The sequence below is a fragment of the Miscanthus floridulus genome, chromosome 15, assembly GCF_019320115.1.
Source record: "Miscanthus floridulus cultivar M001 chromosome 15, ASM1932011v1, whole genome shotgun sequence".
NCBI lineage: Eukaryota > Viridiplantae > Streptophyta > Magnoliopsida > Poales > Poaceae > Miscanthus > Miscanthus floridulus.
Window position 1 is genome coordinate 27,937,495 of NC_089594.1, and position 14,601 is coordinate 27,952,095.

The 14,601-nt window shown below is 44.1% G+C and overlaps 1 protein-coding gene across 1 annotated transcript; it reads left to right on the forward strand.

Moving 5' to 3' along the window:
• Positions 1-3,356: 3,356 nt before the first annotated feature.
• Positions 3,357-9,625, forward strand: LOC136508203 (uncharacterized). Its single transcript, XM_066502839.1, has 3 exons — positions 3,357-6,044; positions 8,251-8,561; positions 8,927-9,625. The coding sequence occupies exons 1-3, from the start codon at positions 3,568-3,570 to the stop codon at positions 9,271-9,273; spliced, it is 3,135 nt and encodes a 1,044-aa protein (XP_066358936.1). The 5' UTR covers positions 3,357-3,567; the 3' UTR covers positions 9,274-9,625.
• The last annotated feature ends 4,976 nt before the right edge of the window (positions 9,626-14,601 follow it).

The window sequence follows — 14,601 nt, forward strand, 5'->3', positions numbered from 1 at the left end:
GACAGATCATGCGTTTGTTCAACATCTATGGGCTTCTTCCGCAGGATCACTGCCTCATCAGTCGCCGTAGCCGCCTGTGCAAGAGAGTTTTGCACGTGTTCAACATACTCTTCCTCCCAGCACCAGCCTGAACATCTAGTGCCATCCCACTGAAATTAAAACAAGAAATTAGAACTTTAATCATAATCATCATGAAAATAAGTATAAATTAACCATAATCATCAAATGCGACAAAATAACTCATATTGCGATCCGAACACTTGTAGAAGATACAACCCTTGTTGGGACACTCCTTCCTCACCCGGTACTCCATTACAATCTTCTCCTCACACTTGACGCATGCAATGAGAGGGAGGTCCGGCCTCAGTCGCTTTAGAACCCGATGAGAGGCCGAGGACCCAGAAGCAGTTGCCATCTACTCTTTATACTCATTTTTAATATAATATAAATTTCTTATTTTATAAACAAATAAAATTAAAAAAAACTCTAAAATTCTCTATATCTCTAAACCATGAAGTGTGCTATGCATGCTAGAAATGAAAGCTGAATACTAGTTTTGAATAACTACTTTAATCTTCCTTCATCCAAATATGCAAACTTTAAAGTGATTTTGAGCTTAAATGGCTTACAAATAAAAAAAATCCACCATAAAAAACCACATATATCTAATCCATAAAATGAGATATGCTACTGATGAAATATGAGAGTATAAAGTTGATAACCTTTAGAACCGAAGAATCGATGGAGGAATCGAAGAAATCTTGTGATTACCGGCAATGAGGAAGAAGAGAGGCCGGCGATGAAGCAAGAACACTGAGCTTGAAGTGGCTCAGGCTCGGGGAGGAAGAAGGGGTATATAGGAGGAGATCTTTAGTCCCGGTTGGAGATAACAACTGAAACTAAAGGTCTCTTTCTAGTCCCGAACGGAGCCTCCAGTCGGGAGTAGACTTTTACTTTCGGTTGGAGGGACCAACCGGGAGTAAAAGTTAACCTTTAGTTCTGGTTGGTAGCTCCAACCGGGACTAAAAGTCCCCTGCAGCAAAAGCCTGCCGCAGTAGCCGTTGGGCAGGGACCTTTAGTCCCGGTTAAAGCTACCAATCAGGACTAAATATTTCTCTAGTCCTGGATGCGAAAAATATCGGGACTAAAACTAAATTTCAAAGTGGATCAAAAGTCGTTTCTCTACTTGTGAGAGTACATCCTTTGGTGTACGTGTACAAGCTGCAGTCTGGATATGGCATGGCACTACTCATGGTTATCCAACAAAGGGTACATTTAGACCCCGTTTGGCATGGCTCCAACTCTGGATGGAGCTGCTCCACTCCAGAACTTCAGGTGGAGCCAGCTCTAGGTGGAGTTGGAACTGTCTGATAGAGGTGTTTGGCTGGGAGGGTGTCCCCAGCTCCAAAAAAGAGGAGTTCGAGGGTAGATTGCCATTCTTGCCCTGCTTATGTGGGTCCCACTGTCAGTAACTAATCTATTTTCTTTTTTCCCCTCTTTTTCTCTCCGTTTCTTCTCTGTCAGCGGCGACCACGGGCACGCCGCGCTCGTCTGTCCCCTTCGCCTCCTTCTCCCGCTCCGACAAGCTGGACCGCATCGCCGACTGGACCCGCAACCCGCCGGGCCCCACGGCGTTTGCCGCCGCTCGGGACGCTGTCTTCGACTTCGCGGGGCTCGATGACTCCATCGGGCTCGCGTCCGCGGACGACTCGTCCTTCCGCCTCGTCGACGGCAAGCCGCCGCCGCGGCACCCGCGGTTCGGCCCCCGCTGGCGCTTCCAGCAGCGGCCCTAGCTCCCACAGCGCCACGACGAGGAGGTCGAGGCTCGGCGTCGCGAGGCCGAGAAGGAGCGCGCTCGCCGCGACCGCCACTGGCAGCAGAACCGCCACACGAACCACCAGTTCAACCGCGGCGGGCCCTCCTCCTCGTCCGCCAAGCCGTCCGTTGACATCCAGCCCGAGTGATCGGTGAAGGAGCAGATCCCTTTCTCCTCCTTCTCCAAGCTCTCGTGACCGAGCCCGAGGATCTCCTCGTCTGTGGCGCAGTCGAGTTCTACGACCGGACCTATGACCGCGTCACTCCCAGGTCGGAGCGTCGCCTCGAGCGCTGGAGAGAGGTAGAGAGCTTGGGGAGGGCAGAGGCGGCGGCGGTGTGCTACTGCGGAGCTCAGGCGTGTTTTTGTAAGGCGAGGCGAGGGGGAGGGCTCGGTCGTAGAGGAGCTCGGCGGCCACCCATGGCGGCGGGGGAGGAAGACGACGGCGCTGGGGGGAGGAAGACGACGGCGCGGGAGGGAGGGAGTCACTGCGCGGGGGTCTCGGAGAAATAGAATCGAACCGTTTTTCTGTGTAATAAGTGGCAGTGGTGGGTAATTTCCCACCAACTCCACGAGGAGGTTCATATTGAGTGGTTTTGGAGCTGCAAAAGAGGTGCTCCAAAACTTCACCTCCATTTGTACTACAGCTCCATAGAGTCGGCAGCTCCGTAGAGTTTCGGAGTTGGGGTGTTTGGCTGAATTTTTTTATAGAGTTGCTGGAGTTTAGGAGTGGAGTCATGCCAAACAGGCCCTTAATTACTCTTCGAAGCTCTACTATTCTGAAGAAAGAATACACGGTAGGGACAAAGCTTCAATCATCGTTCGAGTTGACCTTCGATTCTCGTCGAAGATGGTCCTCAGATTAACGACGGTAGAAGTAGAGCTTATATCTTGAATCCGGTTACGCTTAACCAACATCTACGGCTCAAGATTCTAAATCCTTGAAGACACGGGCAAATCAGACAGTCACGAGCGTCGATTGTGCTATTGGAGTGTGACGACGAGGATCTTAGATGTTGTTGTTGTGGCCACTTCTCGGCTGAGGCCTGGCGCCCCCAACGACGACATCTCCTGTGTTGGCTTCTCCAGAATCGTAGACGACGGGTTTCTAGATCTTTTGTATCCTTGCTCTTGAGCAGCTTAGTTTGAGTCACTGCGTTGGCTCTATAATCGTAGCTATGCAGCTACACATGTACTTCATGGGAGCTGTCTTCCCAATTCCCTGTACTGTGCTTATGTTTTAATATAAATTAGAGTCGTTGTCAAAAAAAAAAACTTCATATCTTTTTTCATTTTTCTTCTTCTTTGGCCTTTCCCTTTCCTTTGATTAACTTTTTTTTTGAAAATCGATTAATTTTTTTTGTTTGTGGTTGCCATTGATGAACTTTTTTTTTAGCAACCGATTAACTTTTTTTAGAGACCTTTGATTAACTTTCTTTTGCTTACGGACATGGGCTCCACAGGCCCAACCAAGTAATGCAGGCCCACCACCACATCAGCAGCATAAAACGGCAACCCCTAACCGCCCCCGAACCCACCGCGATCCCCATTCCATTCCCCCGCCGCCCGCCGCCTCCCATCGCCCATCACTACGGCGATGACTGTTGCCACAACCGCCGCCACCTTGACGCGGAAGAGATTCTGAGGCTTGGATCTGAAGCCCGCCTCGATCCCACAGCCACTCACCCACCGCCGTTCCACCGTCACGGTAGCGACCCCCACCCTCAGGCCGTAGCTGCGACCTCGCCGGCGCCATGCGACGCGGAGGCGGAGGCAGGGGAAGTGGAGGTAAAGGAGGGCGATCAGGAGGAGGTGGAGCGGGCTCCGGCCGCAGGGACGCGCGCCACGGCGGCGCCTCCTACCGCGACGACCGTGGTAGGCGTTCCGACTACCGCTCCCGCCGCACCCCGTCCCCGGACCGCCGCCCGCGCCGCCCCAGGGGCGAGGACAACGACCGCGACCGTAGCCCGCCCCGCGGCGGCCGCACCGGCTACGGCGACCGTAGCCCGCCCCGCGGCGGCCGCATCGGCTACGGCGACCGTACACCGCCCCGCGGCGGCCGCATCGGCTACGGCGACCGCAGCCCGCCCCGCGGCGGCCGTAGCCCGCCACGGCGCGAGCGCGCGGGCTACGGCGGCGACCGCGACGCGTCGCCCCGCCGTGGGCATGCGCCACACAAAGACGCCTTCGGCCCGCTGGGCGGCGACCGCCACGCCTCTCCCCGCGGGCGAAGGGAATACGGTGATAGCCGCGGCTCGCCCCGCGGGGCCAGGGACTACGAAAGGGCTCCCTACCGCGAGGAGCGCGACAGGTACGACCGCCCTGTCCGCGTTGCCGATCTCGGCCACGACTCCCCGCCGGCCTACATGCTCCCTGACCACCCTTCCGACCTCGGACGTCCGGCATCCCTGCGCGCCGGGAGGAACGAAAGCGACTATTTTGGCGGCTCTGGTGACGACCGTAGCCTTCTCAAGGACGACTACCTTGGGGGCGGTGGGTTGACTCTTAGAATAAGTGCAACTGAAATGGGAAGGACTAGCGCCATGTACTTCGAAGACCACAGATTGTCGCCTCCACCACCTCTGTATCCCACTGTGCCGCACGAGACTGGATTCTTGACAGGAGGATCTGCCATGAAGGCCAGTGATGGTTATGTTGCTGGAAACACCCAGCGACTGCACGATGATGGCAATTTTAAGTACCACAAGAATGCCCCATACATTGAGAGTAGAGATACTGAGAGGCATTATTCTGGCAGTAGGGACTTGGTTGTTGAGAAAGGTGGAGGTGCAGAAAGGTTTTATGATGATGTGCCTGCTGGGAGGATTAGAGAAACAGAGATGCTTTACTCTAGAAGGGGTATTGGTGATTCTTCCTCAGCCTTGCTTGCCAAGGACCACCATCCATACAGGATGCACACTGAACCTGGCTATGAGACAAGCAATGGATACAACATGGATGGCCTTGGCAGGTCATCTCATGACTCACTGGGGTATGGGAGTGGTCATCCTCATAGGTTATCAGGAAGTCCATTAGAGCATGGCAGTGGTCATGGTGATGAAACATTACTGGATATTGCAAGGCAGGCACACTCTAGGCATACACCAAGAGCTGCATCCTTGGAGTATGATGGACATGATACATATACTGCATCAGAGAACATACGTGGGAATGTCCCACTGAATTCAAGGCACATATCAGGCTCAACATCTTTGAGAGGTCTCAGGGATGAAAGGATTAACGACAATCTGAGGTTATCCCATATGATTGAAGAAGACAAGAGTAGCTTTGAAGAAGCCATGCATCAGGACACAGAGCACTTAATTCAGCATTCTTATGGTGGTGATGCTTCTGTAAAGTATCTAACAGCAAGGGGTGGTGATGATCGCTACTCCCACTCCCCTGGAACTGAACCTATTGGAATTTCGAGGCGGCCAGCTCGTCAGCATGAGTTTGATTCGTTTGGTTACTCAAGTGATCAAGAAGCTTCCCTTGTGGTTTCTAGGAAAGGAGGCAGGAGTCCTGAATATCATGATCATGAGATAGATGTGTATCAAGCTGATCATGGGTTTGCAGGACATGAGTACTATGATGATGATATTGATGAATATGATCTACCCCCACCAAGAATGTCACGATATGTCATGTTTGATGGTGATGAATGTGATGAAAGACATGATGTGCCAACTAATGGTGATGTTTTCTCAAGGCTTGCTTTGCCACATGAAACCTATGGGGAATGGACTGACATGGATCGGGGGAACCATCCTCATTCTGACATCTTGGGTTATGGGTATTCAAAACACGTACCTATGTATCAGAGGCTGTCTAGACCTAATTTCCACTCACAATTTGGGGAAGCTCCCATGCATGGAAGAGGAAGAGGAAGAGGAAGAGGAGGATTGACTAAGAGTGCCAAAAAGAGACTGAAAACTGCTCCTCATCAGTTCGATGGTGGGTACCCATCAGATAGAAATGAATTTGTTAGGCCAAATAAATTTTCAAAGTCGGCAAAAGATGAACCTAATGGTTCTGAAGTAAAGCATGAAGATGCTCCAGAGTATGAGGATCCTCCTCTGCAGAAAGATCCACCTGAAGGTTCAGAGGAGTTCAGTAAACAGGTTGAGGAAGCATTTCTTAAGTACACAAAGATATTAAATGAGAGTCCAGCTACGCAGAAGAAATACCGTGAGGCATCAAAAGGATCTTTGTCTTGCTGTGTCTGTCGCAGGTTTGTCTTTCTTTGCCTGCGAACTAAACAGTTCCTCCTATAACTTTGTTAGCAGTTGCCTACTTGCTGGGTATGGTGACTGGAATGGAGAAATCGAAGGAAAAGTGATGTCTTCTGTAGTAACAATAAAATGCACCTCATACAGTAGATAAGCTTTATAATTTAACCCTATAGTTTAGGTTAACATACTGAGTTATAATTGATATTTCTCTCTAGGAAATTGGCAGAATGTTATGTAGCTTTAGTGCCCATTCTGCCCCTCGTTAAATCAACATGTTTTATGTGGGGCGCGTTATTATGTATATGTGCGATTAGTAGGATGTAGGCTCATGGGCATAGTCACAAAGTTCCTTGGAAAATTAGGTCGTGGAACGGGGATCGAAGAATATTGTACACTCCTTAAGAAAGTTTTTTTTTCACTTTGGGGATGAGATTGTTCCCGCGTTCCTGGAACGGGAATGGCATTCCCGGTGACAAACATGGACATTGCTGATGGGATTGAGTAGCATAATGAAGATTTTGAGGAACCATCATGTGGATGTGCTGGACTATGGTAACATTCTCGGTTCAATGTTCACTCACATCTCTAAAGCATGTTGGTGCTTTTTATAAGGATTCAGACATAAAAAACATTGGCGTCCAAAGGTTTGACCATTGGTCTTTGTTGTGAACTGCCATTCTATCCTGTGGCGAGATCAGATGGTGATTCAGCTTGCATGGAGTACTGCATTGCAGTCTTTCAGGTGTATTTGTACAATACGGCTGAAAGGAAGTAAAAGTAACAGCATTGTTCTGTTGATGAGAAATTAGCTTCAGAGTGTCGTTGCCATGAGTTAGTTGGGTTGTCGGAACTTCTTGTTGATAATGTTTTGGTACCAAACACGATTCTGTCCTGTGAAGTCAGGTAGCCACATTGCCAAACTGCTCTTTCTCCTTGGTAACATGGACTGAACACACTCAGCAGGCAACATGTGCAAATTTGGAGACCATTAAACATGTGCAAATTTGGAGACCATTGTGCAAGTTTGGCAATTTGTTTGGAGGAATAACATTATGGCTTCTTTATCGAGCCCTCAAGCATGTTTACTTCTTTAGATCGTACCTAGCCTACCAGTACCAGTATATTAGAATTTCGCTAGCACAGTTTGAAAACCATGCGTGCACAGGTTTGCCAAATCAAGATGACAAAGGTTGCCGCTTACGTATGTCTGGAGCAGTAGAGCAGCCTGAGCTATGCATGGGCTGTATGGCATGCTGCTATTTATTGCTTGCTAGAGTCTGTAGGTTGAGCTATTGGTCTGAACTAACCAAGGGTTTTGTTTAAACTATAAGTTTCTCTATGCTGTTGTTTTTATAAGTATCTTACCTTTTGCTGCCCTGGTAATTTGACCATGAATTCTACTCTTGCATTTGAAATGCATGAAATATAATTAGTTTTACTATGGTATCTATACTAGTACATACAGTACTGATCAGCTCCATATAGACTGCTGTCCTTTTCATGTTCTAGGTTTTAAATAGTGTTTGTAACGGCATATCAACTTGTACCAATACAACACACCACTTATACAGGCATATCACTTAGCTATAGTTATTTATTTATACTATTTTCTATCAGTGATTATCGTAACCTTTCTATGATCAAATAAAAGGTGTGTTTGGTTTATTTTTTTCAACAATAACTTTAGATTACTAAGTGCAGTATGCTGCAAATTTGATTTATTTTGCTTGTCCAAACCAGATGTCACTGTATTTTGATTAATTTACATCAAATTTAAGCTCAGGCATTGGTCCAAATGTTTTTCATTGAAGCAGTAGTAGTTCGTTCCATTGTTTCCTTGAGTTAGTGCACAGAGATTGGGTTCAGTTATAGTTCTGAAACATTGCTTGGATGTTTCTGGATTAGTGCGGCGGAGATTTGGGGATCAAAATTTTTTACAAAGTTTTATCTTCTGATTATTTAGTTTGCTATTGGCTCTTTGTGTTCCACTTGATTTATTTTTTTTTTGGAAAATTGGTAGCTACACCCTTGTGAATCGTTTTCAATACTGTGATGTGAATGATCGTGATCATGATGCCCCCCAAGAGGATTGTCGAAATGTAGTTTCTTTTATCTGCATAGTTTGATTGACTGAACAATCACTTGAGATTCTAACCTGAAGAAATACTCTGTTTATTTTGCTCTTTTGTTTACTTCCTACAACAGTGTAGCGAGGAAGTTTCCAGACCTGGATGCACTGCTATCACATGCTTATGATACATGCAAGGCGGGTTTGAAGACAAAACACTTGGGGTTTCACAAAGCACTCTGTGTTCTGATGGGGTGCAATTGGCATGTTGCTCCAGACACATCTAAAGCTCATTACTCCATTCCATCTGAGGAAATAAATGCCATGAGGGAAGACCTCATGCTGTGGCCTCCAGTTGTTGTGATACAGAACAGCTCGACTGGTAATGAGGCAAAGGATACTGGTGCAAAGGTTGTGTCCATAGAAGAAATTGAAGGTGTATTGGCAGGTTAGTTTTCACTGAGACTAAAAAGATCCTATCTGTGCAGCGCCTAGTTAACATTTTGTTTGTCTGTATGGCAACTTAGGATAGTGGCTAAATATGTGCTCATGTTGTCTTCTGTTATATTTCCTTAAGAGATGTTATGATGAGATCGACTTATTCAGCAGCCTATTGTAGTTGTAGGCATACTTTGTTTGTTCCTTTGCAATTCTGGTAGTATTTTTGCAGAGCAAAATGAATGTTTTTGTCTATTATTATTGTTACAATTTTGTGGTGCAGAATAATTCTTAGAAGTATCCTCACGCTATATTTTGTTATTAGTATTGTTTAACTCGTATATAAAATTTGTTTACATTGTCTTACTCATCCAGATATAGGGGTACCACCTGAGAAGGCGAGGGTTAGCCATGGAAGACCAGCCAATCAGAGCGTGTTCTTGGTGAAGTTCCAGCCAACTATATCTGGGTTTCAGGAAGCCATGAGAGTCCATACCCATTTCTCAATCAGGAACCATGGCAAGGAAGAGTTCCAGCTGTTGAGAGGCAGCAAAGGTAAGAAGGCTGCCTCTACTGAGAGCCTGGAAGAGCTGCTTTATGCACATATTGGGGTCGTGGAAGACCTTGGATTGCTGGATGACGGAACAAAGAAGAGATGTAAGGTCAGGAGCAAGAAGGAAATTGAGGCAGATGCAGATGCAACACTGAATTTAGAACCGTGAAGCTGCAAACAAATTAGATCATAGGTTATTAGGTATAGTACGATCTGAACCATTAAAAGTGGTCCTCCTTTTGCTTCATCTTGCGGCTGCTTGCTTGTCCTTGTGGCTGTAACGTCAAGAAAATATCTAAATTTTGCTTTTGTCATTAAAGAGTGATGAAATTCTGTTGGCTTCTGTCTGGGAAAGGCCTGCCTCGGTGTGCAAGGCAAAAACATTTTGTGGCTCCCAACGGAAGGTTTCACTCCTTAATGGCAAAAGCAGAATTTCCTGATCGAAGAACCTAGTTCACTATTTGTATCGAATGGATCTTTATATTAAGGCTGATGGATCTTTATATTATGGAATCCCTTCTTTTTCAAGTCTTTTGCTGCGTGAAGTTATGTATAATTTGTGAAGTGTCTGTAGGTTTGGTGGTGTGCTGTTTAGTTGAAGCTTGTCAGGTTGACATGTATGCATAATAGCAGCTGCAGGGAGTGAATTTTCTCAGGCCTTGCATCCATGAGAAAGGCGTTGAAGATGAGGGTAGTAGCCTCAAGCCATGCGCAGCATTGTTAATTTATGCTATAATGGAGGCAACCAGCTCATCAGCTTGAGTTTGCTTCAACTAAGGACTTCATATAAATGAGCAAGTTTTACTTAACTAGACTAGTAAATAGCTCTAGGCAATTGGCAATTTGGCAGAAGCTTCTTGAGAAGCTTTTAAAGCCATGAAACAGGTCGATGGATAGTGTGTGCACAATAAAGATTTCGAGGCGGCATAGCTAGAGAAGGAATCAGACATTAAAACATGGTTGCCTAAACATGGTCTGTGCTGTGAATTGACTTATCTCCTGAGCGACATGCATCCTTGCAGATGTATTTTCTGGATGTTATGGCTGGAAGAAAGGGCGGTTGAACCCAAACATGCTGTTCATATTGTTTAGTACATCTATGTTAATTATATCAGGAGCAAGAAGGAGATCGAAGCGGATACAGACGCCTTGAACTTGGAACCGTGAAGTACCGCAAATAAACTACTCGGTTCACTAGTATCCTGTATCCGAAACTGCTCAAAGTCATATTCTTTTGCTTAAGGCTGCTTGTCCGAGTAGCTGTGACGTCAAGAGAAGGCAAGTCATGCTTTTGCCATGAACAAGTGATGATGTCGCGAAAACAAATTTTGCGTGCGTTTAGTAAAGGCCAAAACAAAAACTGAGAAAACTGTGGCACCGAAAAAATCAGTCTTACTTTTAAGACACTCCTGAAATCGAAGTTCCTTATCTAGTACGGAGTTAAAATTTTCTTCAATATTTGGCATACTGTTCATTTTCTTCATTAATGGTGCTAAATGGCCACCAAAATGGCCCAAGTCCTCTCTATATCAGAACTATGTGGTGTCAAATAAGGAAAGTATAAATGTTTGTGGTGTCAAATAAGGAAAGCATGGGTGTTATGTTTGTGAAATAAGAAAGATATTAGTTCGGGTTTGAAGGGTTGTTTTGATTATATATGTATTTTCTAAAAATAATAGAATATTAGGTAAATCTCTATAATTCATAAATATTTCTTTTTAATTCAGAAAAATATGAAATCAGAACACTTTTTTTTTAAAAATATATAATTTATCTCTTCAAGATCTACAACTTTAATTTTAGTAATTTCTTCATTCATGTTCATTTGATCAATTTGAAAATTTTGAATTTGAAAATATAAAAACTTCAAACAGAAATTTAGAACCGTAAATTGTTTCAAATAAAATAGTCGTCAACTATAATGTTTTAGATCACAATGAGATCTACAACTTTGTAGTTATCGATTTTTTTCATTTGAAATTATTTACGATCCTCAAATTTTGTTTGAACAAATCATATTTTGGAAATTCAAAAATATCCAATCAATTTGCCCATCTCAGCTTAACCCTATACGAATCGCAGATTAATTGCGCTTCCGTTTCCGATTGCCCAGGCAGAATCGCTGATCAAGATGCTGGGGAAGCCGCGGAGCCTGAACCTCTGCGCGCGACCAGCAGCTGTCGTTGCGGCGGAGTGACGGCCCTCTCCCAATCCCCGCCCCCTACCTTGGTTGTGCGTGCCTGCATCCTTCTCTTCTTCAGCGAGACTAGCCGGCGCCGACCGGCCGGCCACCAGCAAGGTTCACGAGCAGTCGCTTGAGGAGGACATTGTTGCGCAAGTCACTAGGGACTTCCACAAGGTGATGCGTTCTTGCTCTCAGTTCGCCTATTTTCCTTGCCCGTCTTCTCCTGTGCGTTTAGTGCAATCGGTTGGTCAGTTATGTGTGTTCTTTTTTTTACATCGGAGCGGGTGGAATTGCAGAATAGTGTATTTGAATGTTCGACCATGCGAATCAGAGAATCACTATCTAATGAAATTAAAAGAGTGAACAGTGGATCCAACAAACTAAATTGTGTTGATCTCTAAGTATTTGTACAGGTTACAGGCAGTGGAACTGTCAGTGCTCGAGGCACGTCTGCCAAGTGCGCGCACGACGTGGGCGACGTCATGGACTCAGGCAGCGCGGGAAAACCTCATCTAAACGATTCAAAACTCAAATACAAATTACACTTTATTAGAAACATTACGCATCCGACGCTAGGTTTTGGGGGTTGAGATACAAAATAAGGTTGGGCACTTAATTATGGATCAAGGGTACCCAGCTTATATATTTCTGAATCCAAATTATAGGTTCATACGTCAGTGTCATGAAATTGAAAACTGATAGTTGTAGCATAGGAGCTGGGCAGAATCATTTTCTGACTTTTCCGCTGCTATAGGTCACTTGATTATTTCTCCGTGGCATTATCCGGGCACATATATTTATTTATTGGTTTCATTTTTGCCATGTAGGCAGATTGATTGCAATGGAGGAGACCTGTTTTATGCCGTCCTTTGATGCAAGTGGAACTGCTTGCTGCTGTGCTGATCAACAACTCCCTGACCAAATCCGGGCAGCTTGGGACTGCCTTGTTTGGTGCCATTTCAAAATACAGGAACATTTCAAAATTCATTTCTCCCATCTCTGCCATCTACAAAGAACATAGGTCCATGCTGTAGCTTTAGCTCGTCTTCCGATGGCAATGGATACATGGCTGGGAACTTTAGCGAGAGTGATAAAGATTATGTTAATTCTACTGTGCTAGAAGCAGGTAATTCTTCACACAAGGTGGTCTGCTTTTATACGGAGAATGCCATGCTACATTCAAGTTTTACTTAGGCTTTGTTTATTTGCTACGCTGGACTTATTTTTTCCGATGTGATCAGTTGTTTGACTTTCTATGTTATGTAGCACAAGTATCTTACTATATGAATAAAAAATCTGAATGCTTTCCATTGCAGTTTGTAGTTTATATTGTAACTGTACTGAAATTTGAAGCCATTTTTTTATTGGTTTGTATTTCAAAACCCACTATTTTTTTCTCAAGAGTTGGAAATGACAAATGTATTTGAGCTCCTTCTTATTGTTGTTTCTTGACTAATAATAATGCTCTATATTGCTGCATGGCAGTTCTCTCCTGTTTAAATTGGACTATACTGGATTTGGAATTCTCATATTTGGATATGGCAAGGACTCAGTTCTTTCGGATATGGCCTATTCGATTCTTTATTTGGTGTCCTTTCTAGATGCAGCAGATACCAAACCAATAGAACAACAATTTTGAAAAGAACGATTGAAGCAGTCAGTCAAACACAAATATTTTGCCACCCAGATTTGACATGGTGATTCAGCTTACTCAAAAAAACAGCCTGACAATTGATGATTCCTATATTGTTGATGGTCTACAACTATTCAATGAGAGTACATCATTTTCTTTAACTACTATGTATCAGCCATCTCGAATATCACTAAGGCACTGGTCACCACTCACCAGTATTTGATTTATGAAACTATTGCCTTTCAGACTGCAAATGGAAGGCACAAGCAAGGGATATTTGTGTTAGGTCATTCTTTTTTTAAGACCACAAGATAGGGCATTCAATTGCAAGTACAGTGAGTTATATTAGGATGTACTCCCTTTATCCCAAAATAGATGACAATTGTCTAGATTGTAGATTCATAGCTAAAGTGTCATCTATTTTGAGACGGAGGGAGCAACTTAGTTGTCGGGTAGCTTGCACTTGAGTTAAAACTATACTTTGCAAGTATCATGAGGGCATGTTTAAAAAATCTGACATGTCATTGTTTCTGAATTACAGGCTACTCCTAGGGCTAGAGGATGGCCATGCATTTTCTTTGCACTCATACAACTTCCATGAAGCAGTGAGGTCCTAGTATCGTGCGACTGGGAGGTCATATAGTGTGGAGGGGATGATCAAGGAGCAGAGCTTGTTTACGAGGGGATGGTCAAGCATGGGATGATGCTTTGATGGTGTTGAAAACTTTAGACATGTAGAGGTTCACTGGAACTAGATGGTGCTCGGGAGGTAGTAAACCTGACAGCCATCAACCTCAATGAAGAGTTGATGTTTTTCTTTGCCAAGCAAATTTAAAAACCTGTGTTATAAGGTGGACAAAATTTGATTTTGTGGTTTCATGAGAAGATAGTTTTCCTTGTGATATGGTTAGAAGTTTACCCTAGAAAATTTTCCCTGAAATTGCATTATTTACTCTACTTGTGCGTTTATTACCATGTGTATTAACATTTGCTTCTATTTTCATTGTAATCCATTTATCTGAACAATGTTTGAGGTGAGGGCACGGTTACAGTTTTTAGTAGCTTTGCGATATTGTCCGAAGCTATGAGATAATTGATGGCTTGCAATGATCCTTTCATTAATTTATTTTTTTTATCTATATTTAATTGTTTATTCAGTCTATTTTATAGGCACACCAATAGATAATGGATGACAAAATTCAAGCATCCATAATTTATCTCTTTGACTTTGAGCATGAGTTTTGTTTTATTTTTTTAATTGATATATTATCCTTTTGTTTTTACCGTAGCGTTAGCACGGGCATGCACGAAAAACGAAGATGTCTTTACACCACAGAAATCTTTCAAGGACATGCATAAATTATTCTTGTATTGAATATTATATATATACAATCACCTAAATATTCTAATTAAACTACAAAATTTTGAATTGGGATACGAGGTAAGACACGCAAACAGATATTTCAAAACTACATGTAGAGTCCAAAGAACTCAATAAATAAACCCTTCTGGAGGCTATGCAAATTTTCTCTATTCTTTCATTTGGTGTAGTTAGTGTTATCATAATACCTGCATGTATTCATGGAAAATAAATCATATTATTAGGGCAGTACAAGGCTTCCTCCAAAGATCCGGCAACTCCTTCAACCCTAAAAATTATATCAATTGATTGCTAAAGA

What these genes read in the sequence shown, in the direction of transcription:
- LOC136508203 (XM_066502839.1), top strand. Translation starts at nt 3,568, where the DNA reads ATGCGACGCGGAGGCGGAGGCAGGGGAAGTGGAGGTAAAGGAGGGCGA. An exon ending in TCTTGCTGTGTCTGTCGCAG is followed by an intron (nt 6,045 to 8,250) that starts GTTTGTCTTTCT and finishes TTCCTACAACAG; the next exon opens with TGTAGCGAGGAAGTTTCCAG. An exon ending in AATTGAAGGTGTATTGGCAG is followed by an intron (nt 8,562 to 8,926) that starts GTTAGTTTTCAC and finishes TTACTCATCCAG; the next exon opens with ATATAGGGGTACCACCTGAG.